The sequence below is a fragment of the Pleurodeles waltl genome, chromosome 7, assembly GCF_031143425.1.
Source record: "Pleurodeles waltl isolate 20211129_DDA chromosome 7, aPleWal1.hap1.20221129, whole genome shotgun sequence".
In the NCBI taxonomy this organism is placed as follows: Eukaryota; Metazoa; Chordata; class Amphibia; order Caudata; family Salamandridae; genus Pleurodeles; species Pleurodeles waltl.
In genome coordinates, this window is record NC_090446.1 from 653062297 (window position 1) to 653084920 (window position 22624).

A 22624-nucleotide genomic window follows, 5' to 3' on the forward strand; every position below is an offset into this window, starting at 1 on the left:
ATATATATATACACACACACCAAATGCGCACACACACACACATAGAGAGAGAGAGATTTTAGTGGTTTGTTTACCTACCAAAACAACACAGAATAAATATCTCACTAGATTGGGGGCGTATGTATGTGGTGTGTAAACATAAATTGATACACATGCAGAGAAACTAAATGAGAGGATGTTCAAGGACGGTCAGCAGTTTTTAATAGATCTTTTGTAGGGTCGCAACTTTGAACCTGGCACCAGACCCCATCCAGGACAGGTCAGGCAGGGAAGATCATCACAATAGGTGGGATACTGAACTATCATGCATTGGTGGATGTGTGACGTCTACTACACCCAAGGGACTGAGAATATACATTCCTCTCCTGCCCACACAGACTCGTCCCAGATCGATTACTTCATGCTCCACGGCCAGCTCCTACCACACGTCGCCTGCGACATCCTGGACTCTCTCAGGTTTGACATCAGAAGCGCTGCACCCCACCACCCCGATGCTGGTTCATGAAAGCCTTTGCCTATGAGGCAACTTGTGGGGAAAACTGTATTGCGGTCCAACTTTTCTGACAACGAGGGGCTTGTGCCCTCCCTTGGAATGCTGTTGGCGGCTTGCAGTGAAACACTGAGGGTACATGAGGGCCGAAACTGCGGCTGCAAATCATGAGGACTGCACTGACAGAGTCCTCCTGGAAAGAAAGATATGGCCCTCACAGCACAATACAGGACATCCCCCAGACAGTCTCTCCTTGAATTTGCCAAGTACAACTGAGCTCCTATTTCACGAAAGTCACAGAGAAGGTGCTGGTCAAAGTGCAGTGGCAGCAATACGCCAATAGAGAAAAGGCAGGTAGGCTCTTGGCTTTTCAGCTTAACCAAAAAGATTCGCAACTACCAGCGATATGGGATCAAGCTGGATCATCACTTATTCACCTGTATGAAATTGCCCCCCCCCCCCCCCCCCCCCCCCAACATGTCTCTTTCTTCTATGCCTCCCTCTATACCATGGAACAAGGGGCCATTATAGAACTGGATGCCTTATTTGCCCCCTCACCTACCACTGCTGTCTGACAAGGGCTGCAATTTATGATCAGGAGCTTTCACAGAGGACGAAGTAGCTGTTGCTATAACTGCCCTTCCAACTTGCAAATCCCCAGGGGAGGGCGGGGTGAATATTAGAAGGTGGGAAAATAAATTCTGTTACCCAACCTGACAGTGGCTTTCCAGGAGGCTGAAGAGACAGGTATGCTTGGGGTTCTCTCCAACATAGCCACTATCACCCTTCTTCTCAAGCTGTGTAAGGATCCCCTAGATTGTGCCGCAACCGCCCAATATCGCTGCTCTATGTCGACAAAGCGTATGGCCAAGGTGCTGGTCGCTCGCTTGGGCAAGTCAATTCCATCCCCTGATCCATTAATCCCAGGTGGGCTTTTTCCTGGGCTGTAGCTCCCAAGATCATCTCCTGCTGTTGTCCCATCTGTTGTGGCAAACAAAGGACGACCTGTCCGAATTCTTATCGATTTCCCTGGATGCCGAGAAGGCATTTGATTGTGTCGAATGGCAATATCTTGTTCATGTAATGCCCCACAAGGGCTTGGGAGCAGACTTCATCTGTAAGGTCCGCCTTTACTAACACCCTGAAGACTCTTGTAGGGGACTTTTATGAGACCATTCCCAGTTGAACGGCGCACCCATCAGAGGTGCCTTCTTTCCCCCTCTAATTCCTTATTGCTCTGGAGCCCCTGGTGGTAGCAATCCAACGCTCACCAGGAGTGCTAGGTATCCCTACAGCTGTTGGAGAAGTTAAGACACTCGTCTATGAGTATGACAGTTTACTTCACCTGTCCCGCCCTTGAATCTCGTTAGAAGTCATCATGTTGTTCATCGATGACTTCTCCCACCTTTGGCGGTGTAAAATTATTTAAATGAAGAGTGAAGCCCTGCCTGTGTCACGTGCAACCACCGAAGGCTGCATCTATGGTTATCCCATATAATGGGTCCCGACTGGGCTCCGCTACCTGGGACGCAAGATCAACAGAGGCCTCACTCATATGGTAGAGTACAACTTGCTCTCACTGGTGGATTGCGTGAAACTGGATTTTCAGAAGTGGTCCCCACCTGCCTCTCTCCCTACGTGGTAGAGTACAGACTGTTAAGGTGACAGAGGCCCCTTGTTTTAAGTTACTTGTTTGGAATGCTACCCTTACGAATACTGCTGACCTTGCTTGGGAACATAGATGCAGATATCCATGCCTACATCTGGAGCAGGGGTAATCCTAGGCTTTGGGCAACCCATCTCTGGCAGGATGCAGAGGCAGGTGGATTGCGATTGTCCCACTTGAAAACTCCTACTACCTAGGATTCCAACTCTCCCAAGTCTCAGCCCTCCTGGGCCCACAACTGGACAACCCAATGTGTACATGTCTAGAACATCTCCTAGTCGGTACCCCCCGCCACTGTATTTGTCCTTCTTCCACAGGGCAATATCCTCTAATCCAGTCCTGGCGACTGCTGCTGCATGGGAGAAAGCACAAAGATTGCTGGGTGTGCCCCCGTTCCTGCACCTGAAGGCACCAATATGGTTTAATTCGGCCCTGCAGGTTTAGGGCCAGCTGTTCTATGGGAGTCCTGGATAGCATGTGGGTTGCACTCCATGGACCAAATGTACAGTGGTAATCTACTTAAGACTTTACTGGCATTCAGAATTGAATTCAGTCTCTGACCCATGGGGCTTTGATGTTACCACCCACTGGCATATTGCCTCTGGGTTACCCTTGGTCTGGTATCAACAGAATTCCCCAAATCACCTTTCCTCCAATAACTACACACCCTGGGACATTACTGGGGAGTGGTGTTAGGCCTATACAGGTCCTTATTAAAATCTCCCATTCTGGGCCGTCAAGTTCTGCGACACAATTGTCTTGGAAGAGGACTCACAGCAGAGCCCAAGCCTCTGGCGAGCAGGCATCTTTGCTGGCCGGACATGACTGAGCCCTCCAGGAATCCAGACTTAAGATCCTTTAATTCAAAGCTCTGCAGAAGTGGTACTTGTCGCTGTAGAAGCTCCACTGGGCCAAGTTGCTACCCCATAACCCATGCTGGAGATGAGACCCGGATCTCTGTGACTTGTTCCACACACTCTCGGCATGCCCACGTCTTGGAAACTACTGTGTGAACACATGGTCCCTGCTCCATCATCAATGCTCCTTTCCAGTTTCCGTCTCCCCTCAACTTGCCATTCTATTTCCAGCACTAACACCTCATGAACACTGATGGGTGACAACGTCCCTTTCCGTGGCAAACCTCTGCATCCTATGGCATTGGAGGAAACCCAAGGAACGGAGAATAGAACTCCAGATGATAGCCAGGCACAAGCACACAACATGTAAACTCGTTTGAGCGGGTTTGAGGCTCCTTCGTTATCACTGAAGCCATAGGGCTACCTTAGCAGACCACTACTAGGCTACACGCAGAGTTGCACACCCCTTTGCCCCACCTAGATCTAACATTACCAGGACCTTTTCCCCACAACCTCCTACAACAGAAGTCTGGAAACATGGCTTGCCATATTCTGACAAGGTAGAGTTCTGGTGCACCTGAGACTGTCGTCTGGGACCCTGCTTTACTCAGGCAATGCGCAAAGGCCATTTCAGCTCAGATATCTCAAAAACAAATACCCCAATAAACAAATCAGCAATAGACTGACCTAGTAGTTGTCAACCTTCGATGCCTTTCATCTCACCTATATATTGTATCTTTGGAGTTACTTCAGAGCACTTGGATTGCATCAGAAAAGGTGCAGTGAACATAGTGGGGAGCTAGAGTCCATTCAGCGATTGTGAAGCCCCGATCTGATATTCTTTCGTGCTAGTTACTATTTGGTAAAATTCTGCCTAATTAATACAGAAACCACTGTTCTACACGGAAGTGACCTAAGACCTCATAGTTACAAATAAACTTAATGTTTGCATTGCTGATCCTAGTTTACTTATGGTTGCAATGTTATTTGTTACATGTTAACCCTCCTTGATGCTACAGTGTGCTTAAGGCTATGCTCTAATTGAAGTATTGTGGTGGTGAGATTATCTCTAAAAACATGGATATCTGTCCTCTCTCATTCCTGATTTACTTAATGGTTATGACTTTTAATGGCTAGCGTTGGGCTCACATTCAAGTACTGCAGCTCTGCTGTCCTACTTGTAACATGGATAATGTCAAAGCTAAATAGGCGCAATTGCTTACCTACCAAATATACTTCCATACCTCTGCCATGTGATTTTAACTTTTGGCTTGGTACAACTCCACTTTTCACCACCTTTTTTTTTTATATTCCTCAGTGTTTAATATGGTGTTCAACCAAATGTTACTGATACTAACTATACTGAGGTGCTCGCCTTCAACCCACTTTTTACCAACTATGCACTTGTCATATGAGTTATTTGGTCTGAATGTTATTTCAGCTGTATTGTCCATCTTGCCTTTGAGTCAACACTAATTTCCTTATTAGAAAATGGTCAACATTTCCCTGTATAGACATTCTTTGTCACAACACATATCTTTGGAGATCCTTCTGATTAACCAAATAAGTTCCATGTGCAATATCCTGATGGATTGTGCTACTCCTATGAAGTCTAGGGGACACCTCCACATTGCCCAGTGTTCCGTCTAAAGTGGAAAAATAAATATTGCAAAAAACATCTGTGGCCTCAAGTCAAGCATTTTACGTCTATTTGGTAAAAAAAATAATCTGTTATTGAAGCAGGTTCGGGGCAAACACGATTGAAAACTCAAAGAAATCAATTCAGTCTGTGCCAGCCGCATTTAATTGTTTTTGTGGGCTTCCCATTCCGGTTAACGTGTGGCAAATTGTTTTTCTTTTAAACAAAAATATAGATAAAATAAGGCAGCAGTTTTGAACTTCCTCCCCTGCTTGATATAAACTAGGTTATACAATACTTTCCATTCCCTCTGGCTTTTTCTCTCTTCGTCATGCCACAGTTCCTGCTTTGAAAAGTATACTTAGCTTACTCAGGTGGGGGACCACAGGGAGACCGGTCGTACCCCAACCAATCATACAATTACTCACCCTTCATATGGCAAATTATACAGGAATGACCCAATGCAAGCAAATTTTCTTGCGTTAGAGAATATAACATTCTCCGGCAGTATTTATTACAATTCATAAACACAACAAATATTTTGTTCTCCATATAAATACCACAATAACTATAGTACAGCATAGTTTTTGCATGGGCATATCTAATACATAAAATCTTCTAGCAAATACTCTGTAGCTAATACACGAATACATGAATTTTCATATCAAGTTAAGGAGTCGTGATTGACCACCCCTCAGGCCCTTGTGGTGCTGACCGATTTAATTGACGTAAATTGGCTTGGACCCAGGGCAACACCCTGCTGGTCCCTCCATAAGTTGTCTTTTAAAAGGCGAACTGTCTTGCCCCCTCAAGACAGAGGGAGCTTGGGCCAGCGTAACAGCTGTACCCCCAAACAACCAAGCCAGAGCTACCCAATACAGGGATTCCTCCTGGCACCCATTTAGAGGTGGTCCTTGGCCAACCAGGCCATACCTTGGTTCCTATACCAGCCCACCATCCCCTGTATCCCCAGGGCCTAGTAATGGAGTATCCCAGCTGGCTATGGACAATCGCAGTAGCAGGTGTCCCCAGCCTTCCAGTAGTGGCCGCAGTACCCCTGCCCCGGATTGAGCTAAATGCTTAAAAATCCAATTCCATCCTGAATTCGCCTAAACATATTCACATATTCTTGATGCCAATGTTGTCTACCTGTTTTTTAGTGGCCAAACATGACTCCTCCTCTGCCTCAGGCCTTGGTGGTTTTCCGACAAACTAGGGATCCCCCCAAATTCTGTTACTTAGTTCTGCATGAACTGCCATGTAGCTGATGCCATCCACGGGCTTTATACCAGACTTGTAGCCCCCAGGCTAACCAATGAACCACATCCCTGTGCAAGGACAAATGTGCCGCCATCAAATGGCTAGACCATCTATTCTAGCCTGCTGCAAGGCGCCACCTAGAAACAACTCCCAAGGACAGCCTGAGACCATGAAATAACAGAGTTAGTATACTCCTTAGTTCACGCATCAGGAATATCCCCTAAGAATTGCTAAAAAACAATTGCCACCCATGCGTATGGTGATGACAGCCCGAGGCTGTAGCTGCCGAAGTTGACTTCAAATGCCATCTAGAGGCGTGAACAAGAATCCAAGCACTGGCTGTAGCCATGTGACCTAATGATCAGATTTGAAAGGAGATAAAATAAATAGCATTAGTGATATAAAAGCAGTGCGAGTCATTTTGCAGTTACATCATGAAAGTAGCATAAGGCCCTTCTGACTCAGGCTCTTTACCACTCCCCATTCCTGCCACAGGATGAAGCTCCGCTCTCGCGGGAATTAGGGAATGACCTTCTCTCCCGCCTAACGAAGGGTGAACTTAGTGAGTCTTAACAATGATTCTGGACCAGATATCATCAAGGAGTGGCCCAGGAGCAAATAGTAGCGCTCACGCCACCCATATGCAGCTCACTGGTGTATAGGCCAGCCTACCAAAAACTGTCAAGCGTATGTTCAAATTGACATGCGCACTTGTCCTGATGTGGTCAGTAGCAGAATTCTAAGGCTAACTGATCGCCCTTTCTAGTTTCCTCAGCTGCCCTCCTGATGTACCATGGACTTATATATGCCTGCAATATATGTAAGAGACGCCTTTTGTGTGCCTGTTGAGTACTCCCACCTGAAGTGGCCATGCACTCTTTCAATCTGAGGCAAGTAAGGTCATCATAACAAATACACTAGGTGGCAATTTGAATGCTAGATCTTCCGCCTATTAAAAAGGAGGTCCACAGTGAGTTGGGAGGAGCGTATGATCCTACTATGGCCCTTGAAGGCTGCTGAGAACCTTCCTCAAAGGCCCCCACCCCCTTTCAGCAATTGCAATGGTTCTAGTATTGACAGCTCTATGCTCCTGACCATAGTCAATGAACTTCCCTTGAAAATAGACGCACCTCTTACTAATAAGGGTTCTCTCAGAACTCCTTGAAAGTTGTACCCATGCTTTGGCATAAACTGACTACAGTTTGAACTGAGGATTGAACAGTGGTTTGTTTCAAGGCCATGGTCCTATCCTTTTGTTCACCCCAAGGTCTGGTTGCCAATGATGCAAGACACGATTAGGCTCTTGGTCAACCAGAAGAACATTCCTGCGTCATCTGTCTAACTGTCCCACCATTAACACTAAGGGGGATCTGTGCAATGCCCTACCCAGCCTGTTAAGACATTCAGTCCTCATCTTTCCTGAAAAAGTGGGTGCTGGAGAAGCAAGCTTTTTTTTATTTTTATAATGCCTTTAAGGAAGTTAAGCAAGGGCTCTGACATGACCTAGTGCAGAATGAACAGTGCAGTAATCCCTCGTTAATACAGATCTTCTTCTAAAGAGTGCCCGTTATAACACACACACATTTATTTATATATATATATATATATATATATACACACACACACACACACACACACACACATATATCCATACATATGTCCACACTTCTAAAATGTATAATATTCCACTGGCAATACCATTCCTGAGTGTTTATGCGCTCACTCAGGCTGAGCCAAGGAGTGTTAAATAGGTAAATTCTTAAGAGCCTTCTTCAAGACAGAAGCTGCTTGGCACTCTACTGGTCATTCATTAAGGAGATCCATAAGGAGCTAGAATCGCTACCTTTCTCCTTCCTATGTTCTTGGGGGGCATCATGGGACATTTACCTGTGAACCTCAACATTCTTTTAGGCAAATCGGCATAAGGTTGTAAATGTAGGTAGTAGTCCATTATTTATCGAACACTGGACACTGCACTCCAGAGTCACTGTGCCCTCGCTCAGGACGAGCCAGGGAGTGTTAAATAAGTACATGACTGAGAGCCTTCTACAAGACAGAAGCTAACGGAGACTCTCTCGGTCATCCGCGAAGGAGGTCCATAATAAGCCGACATCTCTTCCTTTCTCCTTCCTACACTGTTGGGGAGCCTCAAGGGACATTTAGCTGTGAACCTCAACCTTCTTTTATTGCCAAATATCTTAAGGCTGAAATCTGGAAATGTAGTTGGCACCTTAAAGACTGAATGTGGTAAGAGACTAAACTCCTCATTATAAGATTCTTTTCAACACACCTAGAGTCTGTTGACACTATCTTTTGCTTTAAATGGTCTATGGCATAGTGGTTTGCTGGGAGAGGGACTCTGGTTTGGCTGCAATCAGGCTACTCTAATTTAGCAAAGTCTGGTGAAATACCTCCGCCATTCTGCGTGACAATATTGGTTCAGTGGTCAGTAAGAAAGCCACTTGTGCTTCGCCTGCCAAACTGGCCCCCAAGCTGTCTAGCCATTGGTGGAACGTGAATATTAATCATAACCAAATATTAAAAACTATTAATTCATTTGCTTAATGTTTTTTTTTAAATCCGCTACAGCTGCCCCTACCTGCCAATGGTATTCCCAAGGGCTACGTGTTTGAAAAGGATTAGTTAAACATAATAAACATAAGTATGTGATAATAAGTTAATAAATACACATTCTCCTGTTAAACTGACGTGAACGTTATATGGGGGAGGTCAACCAATTGGTGACTGTGAGGAGCCATCTTGCCAAAGTTGGTCACACAGAATTGCTAGGCTAGTCCATTGGCCCCAAGACTCAAGCCGAATGGCAAGGCATATGCCTGAGAACACCCAGTGCATAAGGCATACATTCGGAAAAAGGTAGCATAAAGCATTATTACTCTTTCAATTACTCACTAAAAGAAAAAATATGGACAGATGTTGAAGCTTCAAGAGGCTGAAATGGTACGGACTTGATGTTCAATAAGACTTTAACAAAATAGGCCCTCATTACAACCCTGGCGGTTGGCGGAGAAGCGGCGGTCTTACCGCCAACATGCTGGCGGTAAAAATGACGGAATTATGACCATGGCGGTTACCGCCATGGTCATCCGCCACTTCTCCGATCCGACCGCCAGGGCGGAGATGACCGCTGGGCTGGAGACCTGGGTCTCCAGCCCGGCGGTCGTCACAATACCGCCGGCGGATTCATGACCCGGCTGACCGCCATGGATTTCATGGGGTTAGGAACCGCCATGAAATCCATTGATAGCACTATCAGTGCCAGGGAATTCCTTCCCTGGCACTGATAGGGGTCTCCCCCACCCCGAGTCCTTACCCTACACCCCCACCATCCCTGCCAGCCCCAAAGGTGGCAGGAACCCCCCCCTCCCCCCAACATTACATTACACATTCACATCCGACAAGCACGACCAACACACATACCCGCACACACACCAACATACATGCCAACAGCCACACACAAACATACGCACACACCCACATTCAGACATACACACACCCATACAGACATACATACAGCCACGCACACCTTTCTAAACACAAAACACCCCCGCATGCATACACGCACTCACACACCCCCTCTACATACACACACGCACACCCCCATGCACGCACACAACGCCCCCACACCCCCCTCCCCTAATGGACGATCAATTTACCTGGTCCGTTGATCCTCCGGGAGGGGACGGGATCCATGGGGGCTGCTCCGCCGCCACCACACCGTCAACAGAATACCGCCACGCCGCATCACAGAATGTGATTCGGTGGGCGGTGTTCTGTTGACGTGGCGGTGGAGGTGGAGCAACCTCCACTTCCCCGCCGCCTGCCAGTATGGCTGCTGGTGGCTCTCCGTCCGGAAAAGGACGGAGGGTTGCCAGCAGTCACAAATACGCGAGCGGAAAACCGCCACCACTGGCGGTCTTCAGCACGACGGTCCCTCGGCGGTCTTGTCAAAAGACCGCCGAGGTCGAAATGACCCCCATAGTGTATTATTTTAAAATGGATTTCCTGACTTTGTCACCTTCAATTGTTAATCAGGGATCATTAGCACAGCTGTAATATCTACATACCCTACATTGTGGGCTCAATTCGTTGGACTTCTTTAGAGAGCACTTAGGTATATTTTTTGCATTTGATTGTGCACAGTGGACCTGTTGGGTTAATTTGTTGAATATACCAGTTGGTAGTAGGGCATTGAAAGCAAGTGAGCACCAACACATGCGTGTGTTTAGAGCACTGCTCCTACAAACTGTATGCATAATGCATGTAGGAGGTATGATTGGTGTACCACCACTACCGACCTTTCCATGTATAATTGCCTCATTAGGTGTACAATGGAAAGTCATAAGCAACCAACACTATGGATCACTGGCACAAACGCAGCCCTCTAAGGAACTTGAGGTGAAGGGGGGTAAACTGACTTTCTTTATACACGATGAACTAGTTAAATCCAAGCCAATCCTTGCACATTCAATTTAAAAATATAGTTTGGTAATCCCATATTGGATAATACAGGCACACACTGCTGCCCACAGGTCAAGGAGAGGCTGATTAACTACGGAAACTACTGCATTCTAAAATACTCCGTAGCTTCTACCAAGCAACGGAATGCATAACCTGGTTTACACCAAACCGCATGGTCACGTGGAAGAAATGAAAAACCTTCAATGCAGTCTTTTTTTTTTTTTTTTTCTTTTTTTTTTTTTTTACACCTAACATGGTCTTGCCCAGAGATGGGCCAGTCCTGGAAAGGAATCTTCGAAACAACTGCTGTGTTGGAATTTGATATTTAACCAACCCCTAGAGAGGAAATGGCTGAGTCTAATCGTCGACATGCCAAAAGGTAACTCAAAACTGAGTTCAACTGCATTATTTCTGGCTAGGAGACAAGTAGTGACAATTTCCAGATTTTCTTTTCATGCAGGAGTTTTACTGCGTCCCCTTCACCTTTCATTTATTCACAGGACCCGACAGAAAAACATTGTGCTGCCCCCGGGGATGCTAATGATGTCTCCCCAATCATCTCTAGAGCCCCCCCAGCCAGATCTTCCCCACCTCACCTCTGTTCCTGCACCGGCAGCCTCCCTAAAAGGCTCCCGACGTGGCAACAGGTGGCACCTCCGAACATTAAGGGAAAAAGTTTTCTCACCCATCGCCGCAGCCGGAGCCCCCGGGAGGCGGCCTTCGAGCAGGGGAACAGAGAGGCCTAATCCAATAGAAGAAAACCGGTCTGGAAAGAAGCCGGAGGCGCATCCGCAGTCACCAGGGGAAAAAAGGGAAGTACTCCGGTGCTTGAGCAGGCACAGGGCGGAATCCGCGATAGTCAGGGAGGCCCAGGCAGCAATGTTTAATCTGGGCAACCTTGCCAACTACTTAACCTGTCCTGACGACCGCCCAGGAGACCCCGCCATTGATAAGAACAGCCAATGGTTGTTTCCCTTGGAAAAGAGGGAAATTCAATATCTGGCCTCTGCCCCTGACCGGTCTGATCCGGCCCGCACCTATCTTCGGTGCCTGCGACCTGGGGCTTGGTCCCTAGTCCAGACACCACATTGGTCGACCCGTTGATCCCACTTCAGCTTGCTGATTCAGCTTTTGCTCTGGTGTTGCCTCCATGTACTGCTTCCTTGTTAAAGACTGCCTTCAAGCAGTCACATATCAGCCATAAGGAAAAGAACAGTGCGGTCCTCTTGCTGGGAAAAAAAAAAAATAATCCAGTCTAATCTCTCGGTGCTGGACAAAGTCAGACTCGCTACTACCCTTCCAGTCTTGTCCAAAGTTCCCAGAAACAGTGATTGCATAAGTACAGAACCATGAAGATGCTAGAAGCTGTTTTTCACCCCTGCAGTCAGGCTTTTATCCCGGACGAGGAAAAGCCATTGAGTTTTGACACATTGTCTTGGGGTTTGTAGACATTTGGAGTGGGGGCAGGTGCATTTATTTTGGGTTTCGACACAGTGAACAATACCATACTTCTGGAGAGGTTTCATTGGTTGTCCATGCTTGACTGCACCACATCCTACTGTTCTGTTCCCTTTTGAAACTTTGCTCTGTCTGGCTCATTGTTCTTTTTATTCTGTCTGAGTCTTCCCATACTGTATTGCCCCTTAATGCCGACCCACTCTCGTCACCTGCACTTCTTGCTATCCGCTTTGCATTGTTTGTGTTTCACATATTTATTGATAATTGTGTGGCAGAGCAGTCTTAGGTCAGTGACAACCAGCTGTAAACTAAAGATACGTCATCAGTGTCTGTTTTGCAGAGGAGGACGGGGGTTGTTCAGACCTAGATGTGGGATATCTGTCTTCAAACTAACAGACAGAAAAATTACATTAATCATTTTTGGCATCAACGGTCAGCCCCATTTAAACCTGTATACTTCCTGAGGAAGTGTTTTGACTATGACTTTGTGTTTCATCTACAGTTTTTTTTTTTTTTCCGTTTTTTTAAATGTTTTTTTCATTGCTTTGATGTAACTGTCCAGTTGGGTCAGTTGTTTCAGCTGCTTCCACCACTCCGATACATTATCATTGCAGAAGCAGTATTCCAAGCCTGACATGGAGTTTTAAATCTTATGTAGGTGGAATTCCAGCCTGCCATGTACGACCCGTTCACAAGGTACAGACTGCTTCTGTCGAGTTATTAGAGGAGCTTGACAGAAAAGATCACTTTACCAGGCCAGAGGCCTGACTGCCACTTAGGATACTATATAAATTAGGTTGTGTTATTTTTAGATGTATTAACAACCTAGTCTACTCTTATATCTTCAGCCACAGGATTTATTTCCATTGCCTGTTTCCTGAAATTGGGAGTAAAACTGGGTCCTTCCTCTCCTTTCTCCGTAGGTAACTGAGGCCTTCATAGTTTTGCTATCATAATCCTGGAACTCTTCAGCTACTGAACTTTGAAATGTGTTTTCTCTCCATCTCTAGAAAGGCCCTGAATTTATTCGAGATAACGTCTAAGACCCACCTAGTAGGCGGCCTCAGCGTTGTGCGTGTTATTAATGTCGCTGATGACATTGTGGGGAAGAGGAACAATGCCACTTTTAATGTACTGTTTTCAGATGGTTTTATTTGTCATGCAGCGGTGTGGTAGTCTTGGCATGATGCTAATTTAACGCACACATTCTTCCTACGGCTTGTGGTATGAGGATAAAAAAACAGTTATTAACTCTGTTATTAATAAGGCGTGATCTCAATCTTTCTAACCTGAAAGCAGAACACGGAGACTAACTATTTCTTCTCCAAGTGAACTGTACATTGCCGGAGTGACACTTTTTGCTATAGCTAAGTACACCATGTCGTTGGGAACAGAAGTTGTGATAGAAGACATTTGTTAATTGTACAACCCTTCATTTTTTCTCTTTACCTATTGAAATTAAAAAAAAGGCCACCTATATGTTCTCACAACCGTAATCCGATGCAGTGCCGGATTACCAAATAGGCAAAGTAGGCACTGGCCTTGGAAACCCCACATCTTTTTAGGGCCCCCACGACAACAGATCAAAACAATATTGATTTGATCGTGAAAGAAAATTACAATTAAGCTTTCTTAAATTGTTCCAAAAGATGGAAAAAAATGAATGGACTCAAACAAAAACTTTACATTAAAGCCTGCATAGAGAAAATACTTTATTAATGAAATGTACCCATTAACATCTTAAAGTACATAATCCTCAAATTCACATAAGTTTGTCTGTTAAAAGCACATCCTCTGCCAGCTGTCGGTTTGTGTAAAAAAATAAAATAAAAAAATTGGTGCAAACCTACGTACGTGTAATGTTTAGTTTTGTGTAATAAAATTGGTTTATTTAAATTGTTGGTTGGTAAAATTAAAAACATATTAGGAGATAATTTGCGAGGGGACCTCGAACGTTCGACTGCCTAGGGGCCTCCACAGAGTTTAATCCGGCACTGATTGCACAGTGTTTTCCTATAAAGATCCATCGATGTTCACCAGAAGACGTCATTCCCAATATTGTCGCTTTGCATATTGCCCCTGCTACTTGGGACTCCATGAAATCCTTCTATACCCGTGGGCTTTTTTCAGGCTCCATCACTAAGCAACTGCCTGTACATGACAGAGGGAGAGAATGATAAACAAGCATTTGCAATGCAGCGGGTCTCGTGTTTGCTCGTGTTAGAGCTGATAGCATTGTAAATTCCTAACCCCACTTTAATCGGTAATGAAACCTATCGGCAAAAAGTGCATTTATGTACGTAACCGGAAAAAGTACAATTTTTAACTGTGTAACAGGGTCGATATTATGTAAAGCGCTCGACTTCTGCCAAGCGAGATCGCGCTGGGAAAAGAGAGAAAAAGTAGTCCACGAGCCGGACAGAAAACAGTGAGCCTCGCATGTTTTCTGTACTTGGTCGATGCGCTCGAGGAGGGCTATCCATCGGAAAAGGCTTGGACGTATGCATGTCTTCCACTAAAGAAATCAAGCAGATTCAAACAGGCAAGCCCACAAGCCAATAGCAGACACTGACGTGACGTGGACAGGGCTCGGAGCCCTTTTTAATTACTAAAGCGTCTCGCTTAGCAAAACGCATGCGCAAGCGCATGCGATGCAGGCTCGACCCTAAAAACAAGGGGTACCATGGAGAAAAAAAATGCATGATTTATAAAAATGCGGAACAACTCAAGGATTACCATTAAAATACAGCGTCTAATTCTTACAGGATGCGCTTTGCCTTTTTTCGAAAGTCTTGTTCACTTGGAAAAAAAAAAGTGGATCTGGCTGTTCTCTCCTACAGAAGGCTGAGAACAGTGATTTACTTAAGCCGAAAGAGTGGCTTTCAGTCCGGACCTTTAGACGTTGTTTCCAAATCCAACCTGTCTGGTTAAAAGTATGAACGGGGACCTCTACAGTGACCTCACTGGATCTGAAATAGTTTAAACGGCATAGATTGTTTTTTCTGCTTTCTGTCGCTGTAGTTAAGTCCTCCATACGTGAATGCATACATTGAATTAGCCTATGCGAGTCGTCTGTTTTTGGCATTGTTGCTGCCCTATATGTTGCAAACTACATTGTGTATGTTATAGAATGACTATCACAGTCTCCTGTATCTCTGTCAGCTTTTCAACCTTATCAGTCAGGGTAGGGCGTATTGTGCATATGAAAAGTTTGAAATTTAAGAAGCTTACGTTTAACAACTATTTTTGTTTTTCAGGATCGCACAAGGACCTTCGACATGCATTCATTGGAAAGTTCTCTAATTGACATCATGCGTGCCGAAAATGATTCGCTTAAAGGTAACTTGTATAATTGCATGCCTTTTAATTATGCTTGGCGGAGTTTGTTACGTGTCCACAATAATACATATCCGGTAGAAAGAGGATTTTCCTGAAAATCGTACACCTGACCCCGTAGGGCATCCCACCCCTTTTCTCTCCCTTCGCTCGGTGTTTGGACACTTGAACTGCACCTTTTAACTGCTAAGCAGTATACAGCATGAGAGGATACAGATGAAACTAGCTGAGGGTGCTTTTCAGGTACATCTGTGGTCACTTGGTATGTGGAGGAAAGTGCTCCATGACACTGGAACAACCATTGTGTTAATTAAAACACTTTGACAGTGTGTTGGTGAAGCAGTTCACCAGCCCAACACATTTCTTTTGGCTTGTACAGTGGCCTGTGTTAACTTCTCCGCTCAGAATTCGTGGTGTCATGTACACAATCTCTCTAGAACAGGAACAGTCTTAGGCAGCCATCCTATGTTCATTACTGCTACAATTAATGCTGCACAATACCCAGTAATGAAACTAAATAAGATAGATCACCTTCTTCCATTTCGTTCTGCAGAACTATTTGTTAAGACACTAGTACTCTAACTTATTGCATTACTCTGCTTGTAGGCATCCCTTAAGATTCCTTCTCCCATTTGGCAAGGTGTTTCCTTTTGCTATTAAAAAAAAAAACTTCTTCAGCTTGCCCAGAGATACACTTGCCACTGTATTGTGATACCAAATTGAGCGGCTGTCTGATTAAAAACAGGGACCGCTAGAAATTGATGGGAATTGTATTCTGGATGCTCTACAGCGCATCACCAAACTATGTTTCCTGCATTCTGGACCGACGGGCGGGCGGGCACGCACGCACACACACACTTTTCGTCAAAAACGTTATGACCTATACCCCTTTTTCTGCCTTTCCTCTTCCGTCACATTAAAAGTAATGAAAGTGAGAAATGACGGGGCCGTTTATTGCAAGGGATTAAACGCCCATCCCCCGCTGTTACACTCTGCTCTGTCTTCTTGAAGCTTGTGATGGGTCTCATACAATAGTGCGAAATTTAGAGGAAATTTTTGAACCAATTATTTCTTTATTTCAGTACTATAGTAAACACGTTATAAAATGCTCAGTACATTTAAACCATGTACAGCGAATGCATAAATTTTTCTTTGAAAATAAGCAACCATATTATCAAACAATAACAGTTGCGCCGAGTAGGCGAGTGTGGAGTACATTCAGTTTATCTGGGAGTGTGTCTCGTCCAATTTTTCGTCACAGCGAGTTCACCGCTGTTGGCTCGCCCCAAGGCCCGTAAGTTGATCAGTTGTATCCGATAAGGCAGACGTGCAGGCAATGTCGTCCAGTCTAATGGTGCACATTTAACTGACTTACAAATTATTTATGAACCTCTGTTATTGCTTTGAGCTATGGACAAGAAATTAGGCTTCTCACGACCCCCTGTATTTTCAACGTTTTTTTTGGGCCTGTCTATGAAGTGGTGTCTTTAGATGTTGCCTTTCTATGGCTTGCGACTCCGAAAGCAAAACCTTCTTGTGTTGCAAGCTGACATTGTTCTTTGACAACGAAGACGCACTGTAACTGTTTGATTGCCCCTTTTCTTTAGATGAAAACTATGATAGAAGCAGGGTGACAAATGAAGAGAAGCTGGAAACGGTTAGGAGAACCTCATTTTTCGCACTTCCGCAGATTGTTTTTTTACCCATCTTCTTTCCGTTGACAGACACACCCACGGGCACAAGGGAAGGTTTGTTGTATAATTTCCATAACAATCCTTCCAGCGTGATGGAAAAATAGTTGAACAAAAGTAGGCCTGCTAGAAATAGAACCTCTTAAACCTTAACGTATAGTTAAGAAGTAGACATTCGTTATTTCATATTTCATTTTTTTTTTTTTTTTTTTTTACTTTACTTGCAGTCCGGCTCTTATCATTTCTATTACATTGTATCGTTATCTTTCTGCCCCTTGTCTTTTAATATTGATAATCGCTAGAACGTCACTAAATAGCAATTACAGCCGTAACCTCCCAGCCCATTACGATATGTGTTAAGATTTGGAAGCTTCAGAGTACTGAAAGTTCGTTAGGCTTCTTCCTTTCCGAGTGTAAAAGCTTATTACCATCCGTAAAGAGTGGTGGTGTTCTGGTTATATGGGTACGTAAAAGTAGCAAAACAGAACTGTGTACAGTAGAATGGCGTGGCTTGAAAGCAGGATAAGGTTACATGCAAGTCAGGGAGAAAACATGAAGTGAATGCGTTTTTGAAGAAAAAATAGTCAATTGTAGAAGGAAACTATTGCTAATGGTACGTGCGTACAAGGGCAAAAAAACCTGTCTGGGTGGTTTCTAGGTTTATTTACCCCCTTCGCTGCCAGGCCTTTCCCCCTCAGGAGCCAGGCCTTTTATTTTTTTTCGCTATTTGGGTCAGTTTGTGCTTAGGCCCTCATAACTGTTTGTCCACATAAGCTACCCACGCCAAATATGCTTCCTTTTTTTCCAACATCCTAGGGATTCTAGATATACCCAGAGTTTGTGGGTTTCCCTGGAGGAGGCCAAGAAATTAGCCAAAAATACAGCAAAAAATTATTTTTAAATAAAAAAAAACGGGGAAAAAAAGGCTGCAGAAAAAAGCATGTTGTTTCCATGAAAACGGCATCAACAAAGGGTTTTCTTTGCTACAATTACCATCTTCCCGGCTTTCAGGAACAGGCAGACTTGAATCAGAAAACCACATTTTTCAACACAATTTTGGCATTTTACTGGGACATACTCCATTTTTGAAATTTTTTGTGCTGTCAGCCTCCTTCCAGTTAGTGACAGAAATGGGTGTGAAACCACTGCTGGATCCCGGACAACTAAACATTTCTGAAAAGTAGACATAATCCTGAATTCAGAAGGAGTCATTTGTGTAGATTCTACCAGGTTTTCCTTCAGAAAATAACAGCTAACATATATATATATTTTTTTAATTGAGGTAAAAAAAAAAAACAGCCATTTCTCTCCACGTTTTACTCTAACTTTTTCCTGTGGTCAGATTTTCAAAAGCAACATACAGTTACGTCTGCTGGACTCTTCTGGTTGCAGGGATATATAGGGATTGTAGGTTTATCAAGAACCGTAGGTATCCAGAGCGAATAAATGAGCTGCACCTCGCAGTGGGTTTTCATTGTATCCTGGGTATACAGCAGTTTATTTGGTAAAACATAAAGAGCCAAAAATAGGTATCAAGGAAACCTTTGTATTTCCAAAATGGGGCATAGGATAAGGTGTTGAGAAGTAGTAGTTATTTGCACATCTCTGAATTCCGGGGTCCCCATACTAGCATTTGAATTAAAAGGCATTTATCAAACAGACGTCTTTTATTTTTTTTTACACACACTCTTACATTTAGAAGGAAAAATGTAAAGAAAGACAAGGGGCAATAACTCTTGTTCTTCTATTGTGTGTTCCACCAAGTCTCTCCATAAAAATGGTACCTCACTTGCGTGAGTAGGCCTAATGCCGGTGACGGGAAACACAACGTGGACACATCAGATTTTCCCAAAGAAAACTGACCTATTTTTTGCAAAGTGCCTAGCTGTGGATTTTGGCCTCTAGCTCAGCCGGCACCTAGGGAAACCTAGCAAACCTAAATATGTTTTAAAACTAGACACCTAGGGTAATTCTGAATGGGGTGACTTATAGGTCTCCCACCAGGTTCAATTACCCAGAATCCTTTGCAAACCTCAAAATGTGGCCAAAAAAGCAAGTTGTCAACACATTTCAGTGATGGAAAGTTCTGGAATCTGAGACCGTGCTTAATTTGTAAATAAAAACGTGCCGGTGCCCAAAGCCCTCCTTTTAAACACGCGGCTGCTGCAATTAAATGAGTGAACACGGAATATTGAGGCAGCGTAATCCTGATGACATCTCGGGCCTCATCAATATATTTACAGCCACCTCCTACCCTTTTAGCTTCACTCTTGCAGCCTTCTGCTTTCGCCCTCCGTGACGCTTTTTTGTTTTCCTCTTCCTCCGTCTTTCCCATATGTGTCTTTTGCTCTAGAAAATGCTTGAGACAGAAAAATAAGCGCCAGCCATCAAAAATAAGTGCCGGTGCTCCGCACCGGAAACAACAAGCACAAATTAGGCACTGATCTGTTGGGAACCACAAACTTCCTTCTACCCAGTGTTACCCCAGGTCTCCCAGTTAAAAATGGTACTTCACTTGTGTGGGTGGACCCAGTACTCGCGTTAGGAAATGCCCCAAAACACAACGTGGGCACATCAAAATGATCTATTACAAAACTACCTGTTTTTGCTGGGGGGGACGCACCTGCATTTTTGGTCCCAGGTGTGGCGGTCATCTAAGGAAACCTACCAAACCCAGACATTTTTTAAAACTAGACATCCGGAGTTCAGGGAGGGGTGGCTTGTGTGGATCTCCCAACATTTTCTTACCCAGACTCCTCTACAAGACATAAGACAAAACAAATATCATTGTGCAAAAATCAAAGGACAATTTCACACAAAATCCTACATTTAGTACACTACTTACAAAAATGTAATTCATGTGTGGCAACAATACTCTTTTGAGGTAAATAGTTTTTTCTTACCTAAAACATGTAACTAAGCAAACTGCAGGTCAACCACTGTCAAAACTGCAAAGAGTCGCATCAAAGGAAGCAAAAGCTTTGAACTAGAACAAAAAGGAGAAATAAACTGTTATAATCACAAATGCAAATACTTTGCCAGTTGACAAACAACCCACCACCAAACATTTAGAAATTTCCCTGGTGTCGGTCTATGCCCCCCTCTGGGCAGATGGGCCTAAAAAAACTAGGCCGATCTATCCTGGGGGGGGGGGGGGGTAGGGGGGGTGAGAGGGCAGAAATGGCCATCAGTACTGTGCCTCCTTTGGGGGGTGACCCTTGCCGAAGGTGCCACCCCCACACAAAAAAACAAAACGTAAAAAAATCCCTAGCTTTGAAAAAAAAAAAAAAAGCCAATCTGCTCCCAAAGAGGGCAAAAATGGCATAAAATATATTGCTCCACACACACACACACCACACGCTCCCTGGCGCGAAGTGGTTCTTGCCTCCAAGAGGGCAGAACGGCCCAACAGTACTTTGCCCCCTTTTTGGGGGGGGTGACCCTTGCCTAAGGAGCCACCCCCGCACAAAAAACACACACAAAACAATCCCTGGCTTCCAGTGGCTTCTGCCACCCCCATCCCCCCCAGGGCATATCGACCTAAAAATAGTAGGCCGATCTGCCCCAAGGGGTGCAGAAACGGCGATAAACAATATGCCCCCTAAGGGGAGCGACCCTTGTTCAAGGGTCCGCTCCCCCCACATGTAATAGACACATAAACAAATCCCATCGGGCAGCAGGAATGTTGAAAGAGACATCAAGGGAAAGGAAAGACCTTTCCTTTCCCCTGATGCCCCTTCCTTTCACTAACAACCTCCCCTAGCTGCAGGAGAAGCTTACCTGTTTCTCAGTCGGCCTCTGGTGATGTCAACGCACGATCGCGCGCTGATGTCATTAGATGGGGGATGGGATGGGATGGAAGGGGAAGCGGTTCCCCTTCAATACCTGTCCATAGGAGGTGGGTGGGAGGCCCTCGGGGGAGTGCTAGTGCTTCCCCCGAAGGCCAGGTGCAGGACGTAATGGTTATGTCCTGGGCACCCGAGCGGTGCTGCCCAGGACGCAACAGTTACATCTAAGGCCCCCCAGGGGTCAAGTAGTGTTAAATGGATAAGCCACAGTGGCCTGAGTAAGAATGGCCAGGGGAAGAAAAATCATTTTGACTGCACACTGTCCACTTTACAACCCCCCCACCCAATCATTTTAGCAACTCCAACATTGCTGCTGTTGAGTTTCTTATGAGATTGTTCATGATGTTATCCAAATGCTTACAAAACACTTGCCATCTGTAGAGCTCCTAAATGATCATGTTTAGGGCTTACTGTCTTATGGTATTTTTTAAAAATAATTTCCGTCTGTATTTATCCATAATTATTTTTGGGTCACCTTTGTGGTATTTGCCCGTATTTAATTTGTGTTTTGATAGTAAATGGAGTCGTATAATGTTATATTTCCACGTTTATTTAACTGGTAAACATGCATTCATACTTTGATGCCTGTCAGGTTCTAGCAAACTAAAAAGCCAAATATATCAAAACACTATACCCACGGGTAAATATTAGCATTGCATACAAGTATTTTACCTTATGCCTGTATTTAAGGAAATCTCATTGTTTTTACCTTCGGATGACGTATATCTGCTCATCTTTTGGTTTTGAATTCATGAAGGACTGCATGGGGAGTCACTCACTAGCAGAAACATTTTCCGTATTTTTATGCTTTTTTAAAAATAAATACATACCGGAAATACATTGTTTTATGTCTGTATTTATCTGTAAAAATCAGAAAAGTGTAAAACTGAGAACCTTAATCATGTTACATTCTCGTATTCCTAGGATGACATTAGTCTCGTAGTCTTTGGTTGAATGTTAAGGATTGCATTATGAGCATCAAAATTGTTTGGAATACTCGGTCTTTCTTTTAAAAAAAAATGTGCTCATTAGTTCTTACACTTAAAGTGTGGACCAGAGAGACTTCAGCTTTTCCTGGTGTTCCATGTTTATGGAATTGTTCTTTTCACTGTCTTAGGAACACTAGAACCTGCATCCTTATGTCTGGTTATAGAGCAGCAGGGGTGCACTTGACTATTCTAGTGTCGGTTAGGGTTAATTTCAGAAAAACTTTTTTATTAGAAGAAACTCCAGCAACTGATGCTTGTAGGTGACTAATTGACTCTTCGCCCATCTCTTAAAAACATGAAGGGTGGCTCAAAATGTACAACAGCTTTCTGTGGGAAAAGTTCACATTACTGTATGACACATACTCAAGATGGGGGACAGTGTCATTTTTGTTACAATTGCAGCTGCAATAAGCAGTCGCAATACGCACTGCATGCAGCAAGCATTCAAATTAGTCAGTAACTCGCACCTTATCTTGTGTTTATGGTGTGATAAGCTGTGATGTAACCTCTGTGAATGGGATTGAATGTTTCACCGGCTCAAAGCAACTTGTTGCTCTATTCCATTCTTAGTTTTTCTATCACATGGGTTTGATTACTCTTTTCAAATCTTTAGGATTTTGAGGACATCTTTTTAATTATTATATTAACATACTTTGGTTAACGTTAAGTCCTGCAAAAGTCAATGTCCTTGTAAGTCCTCCAAACATTGAAGTAGAGATTAGACTGATTGCCTGACTTCCCAGGCTAGCAGCTTCTCAAGCACTCCTAATGTTTCTTTCATCTACAACTGTTAATGCAGTGGGTTTTTGTTAACCCCATATATTTGGTTATTTACACTTGGAAAAATTGAGCTGACAAAATCAATAAAGCAATACTTTGTTGGATCTCCACACCTTTTCTGAACTACT

The 22624-nt window shown here is 44.2% G+C and overlaps 1 protein-coding gene across 2 annotated transcripts in view; it reads left to right on the plus strand.

Annotated features, from left to right (window-relative positions):
- Positions 1–22624, plus strand: part of CPEB4 (cytoplasmic polyadenylation element binding protein 4) — a 281089-nt gene that overhangs the window by 69760 nt on the left and 188705 nt on the right. For both annotated transcript variants that reach the window (XM_069244659.1, XM_069244660.1), the window contains exon 2: positions 15110–15191. In XM_069244659.1, coding sequence (XP_069100760.1) covers positions 15110–15191 — 82 coding nt within the window. The remainder of the gene's footprint in view (positions 1–15109; positions 15192–22624) is intronic.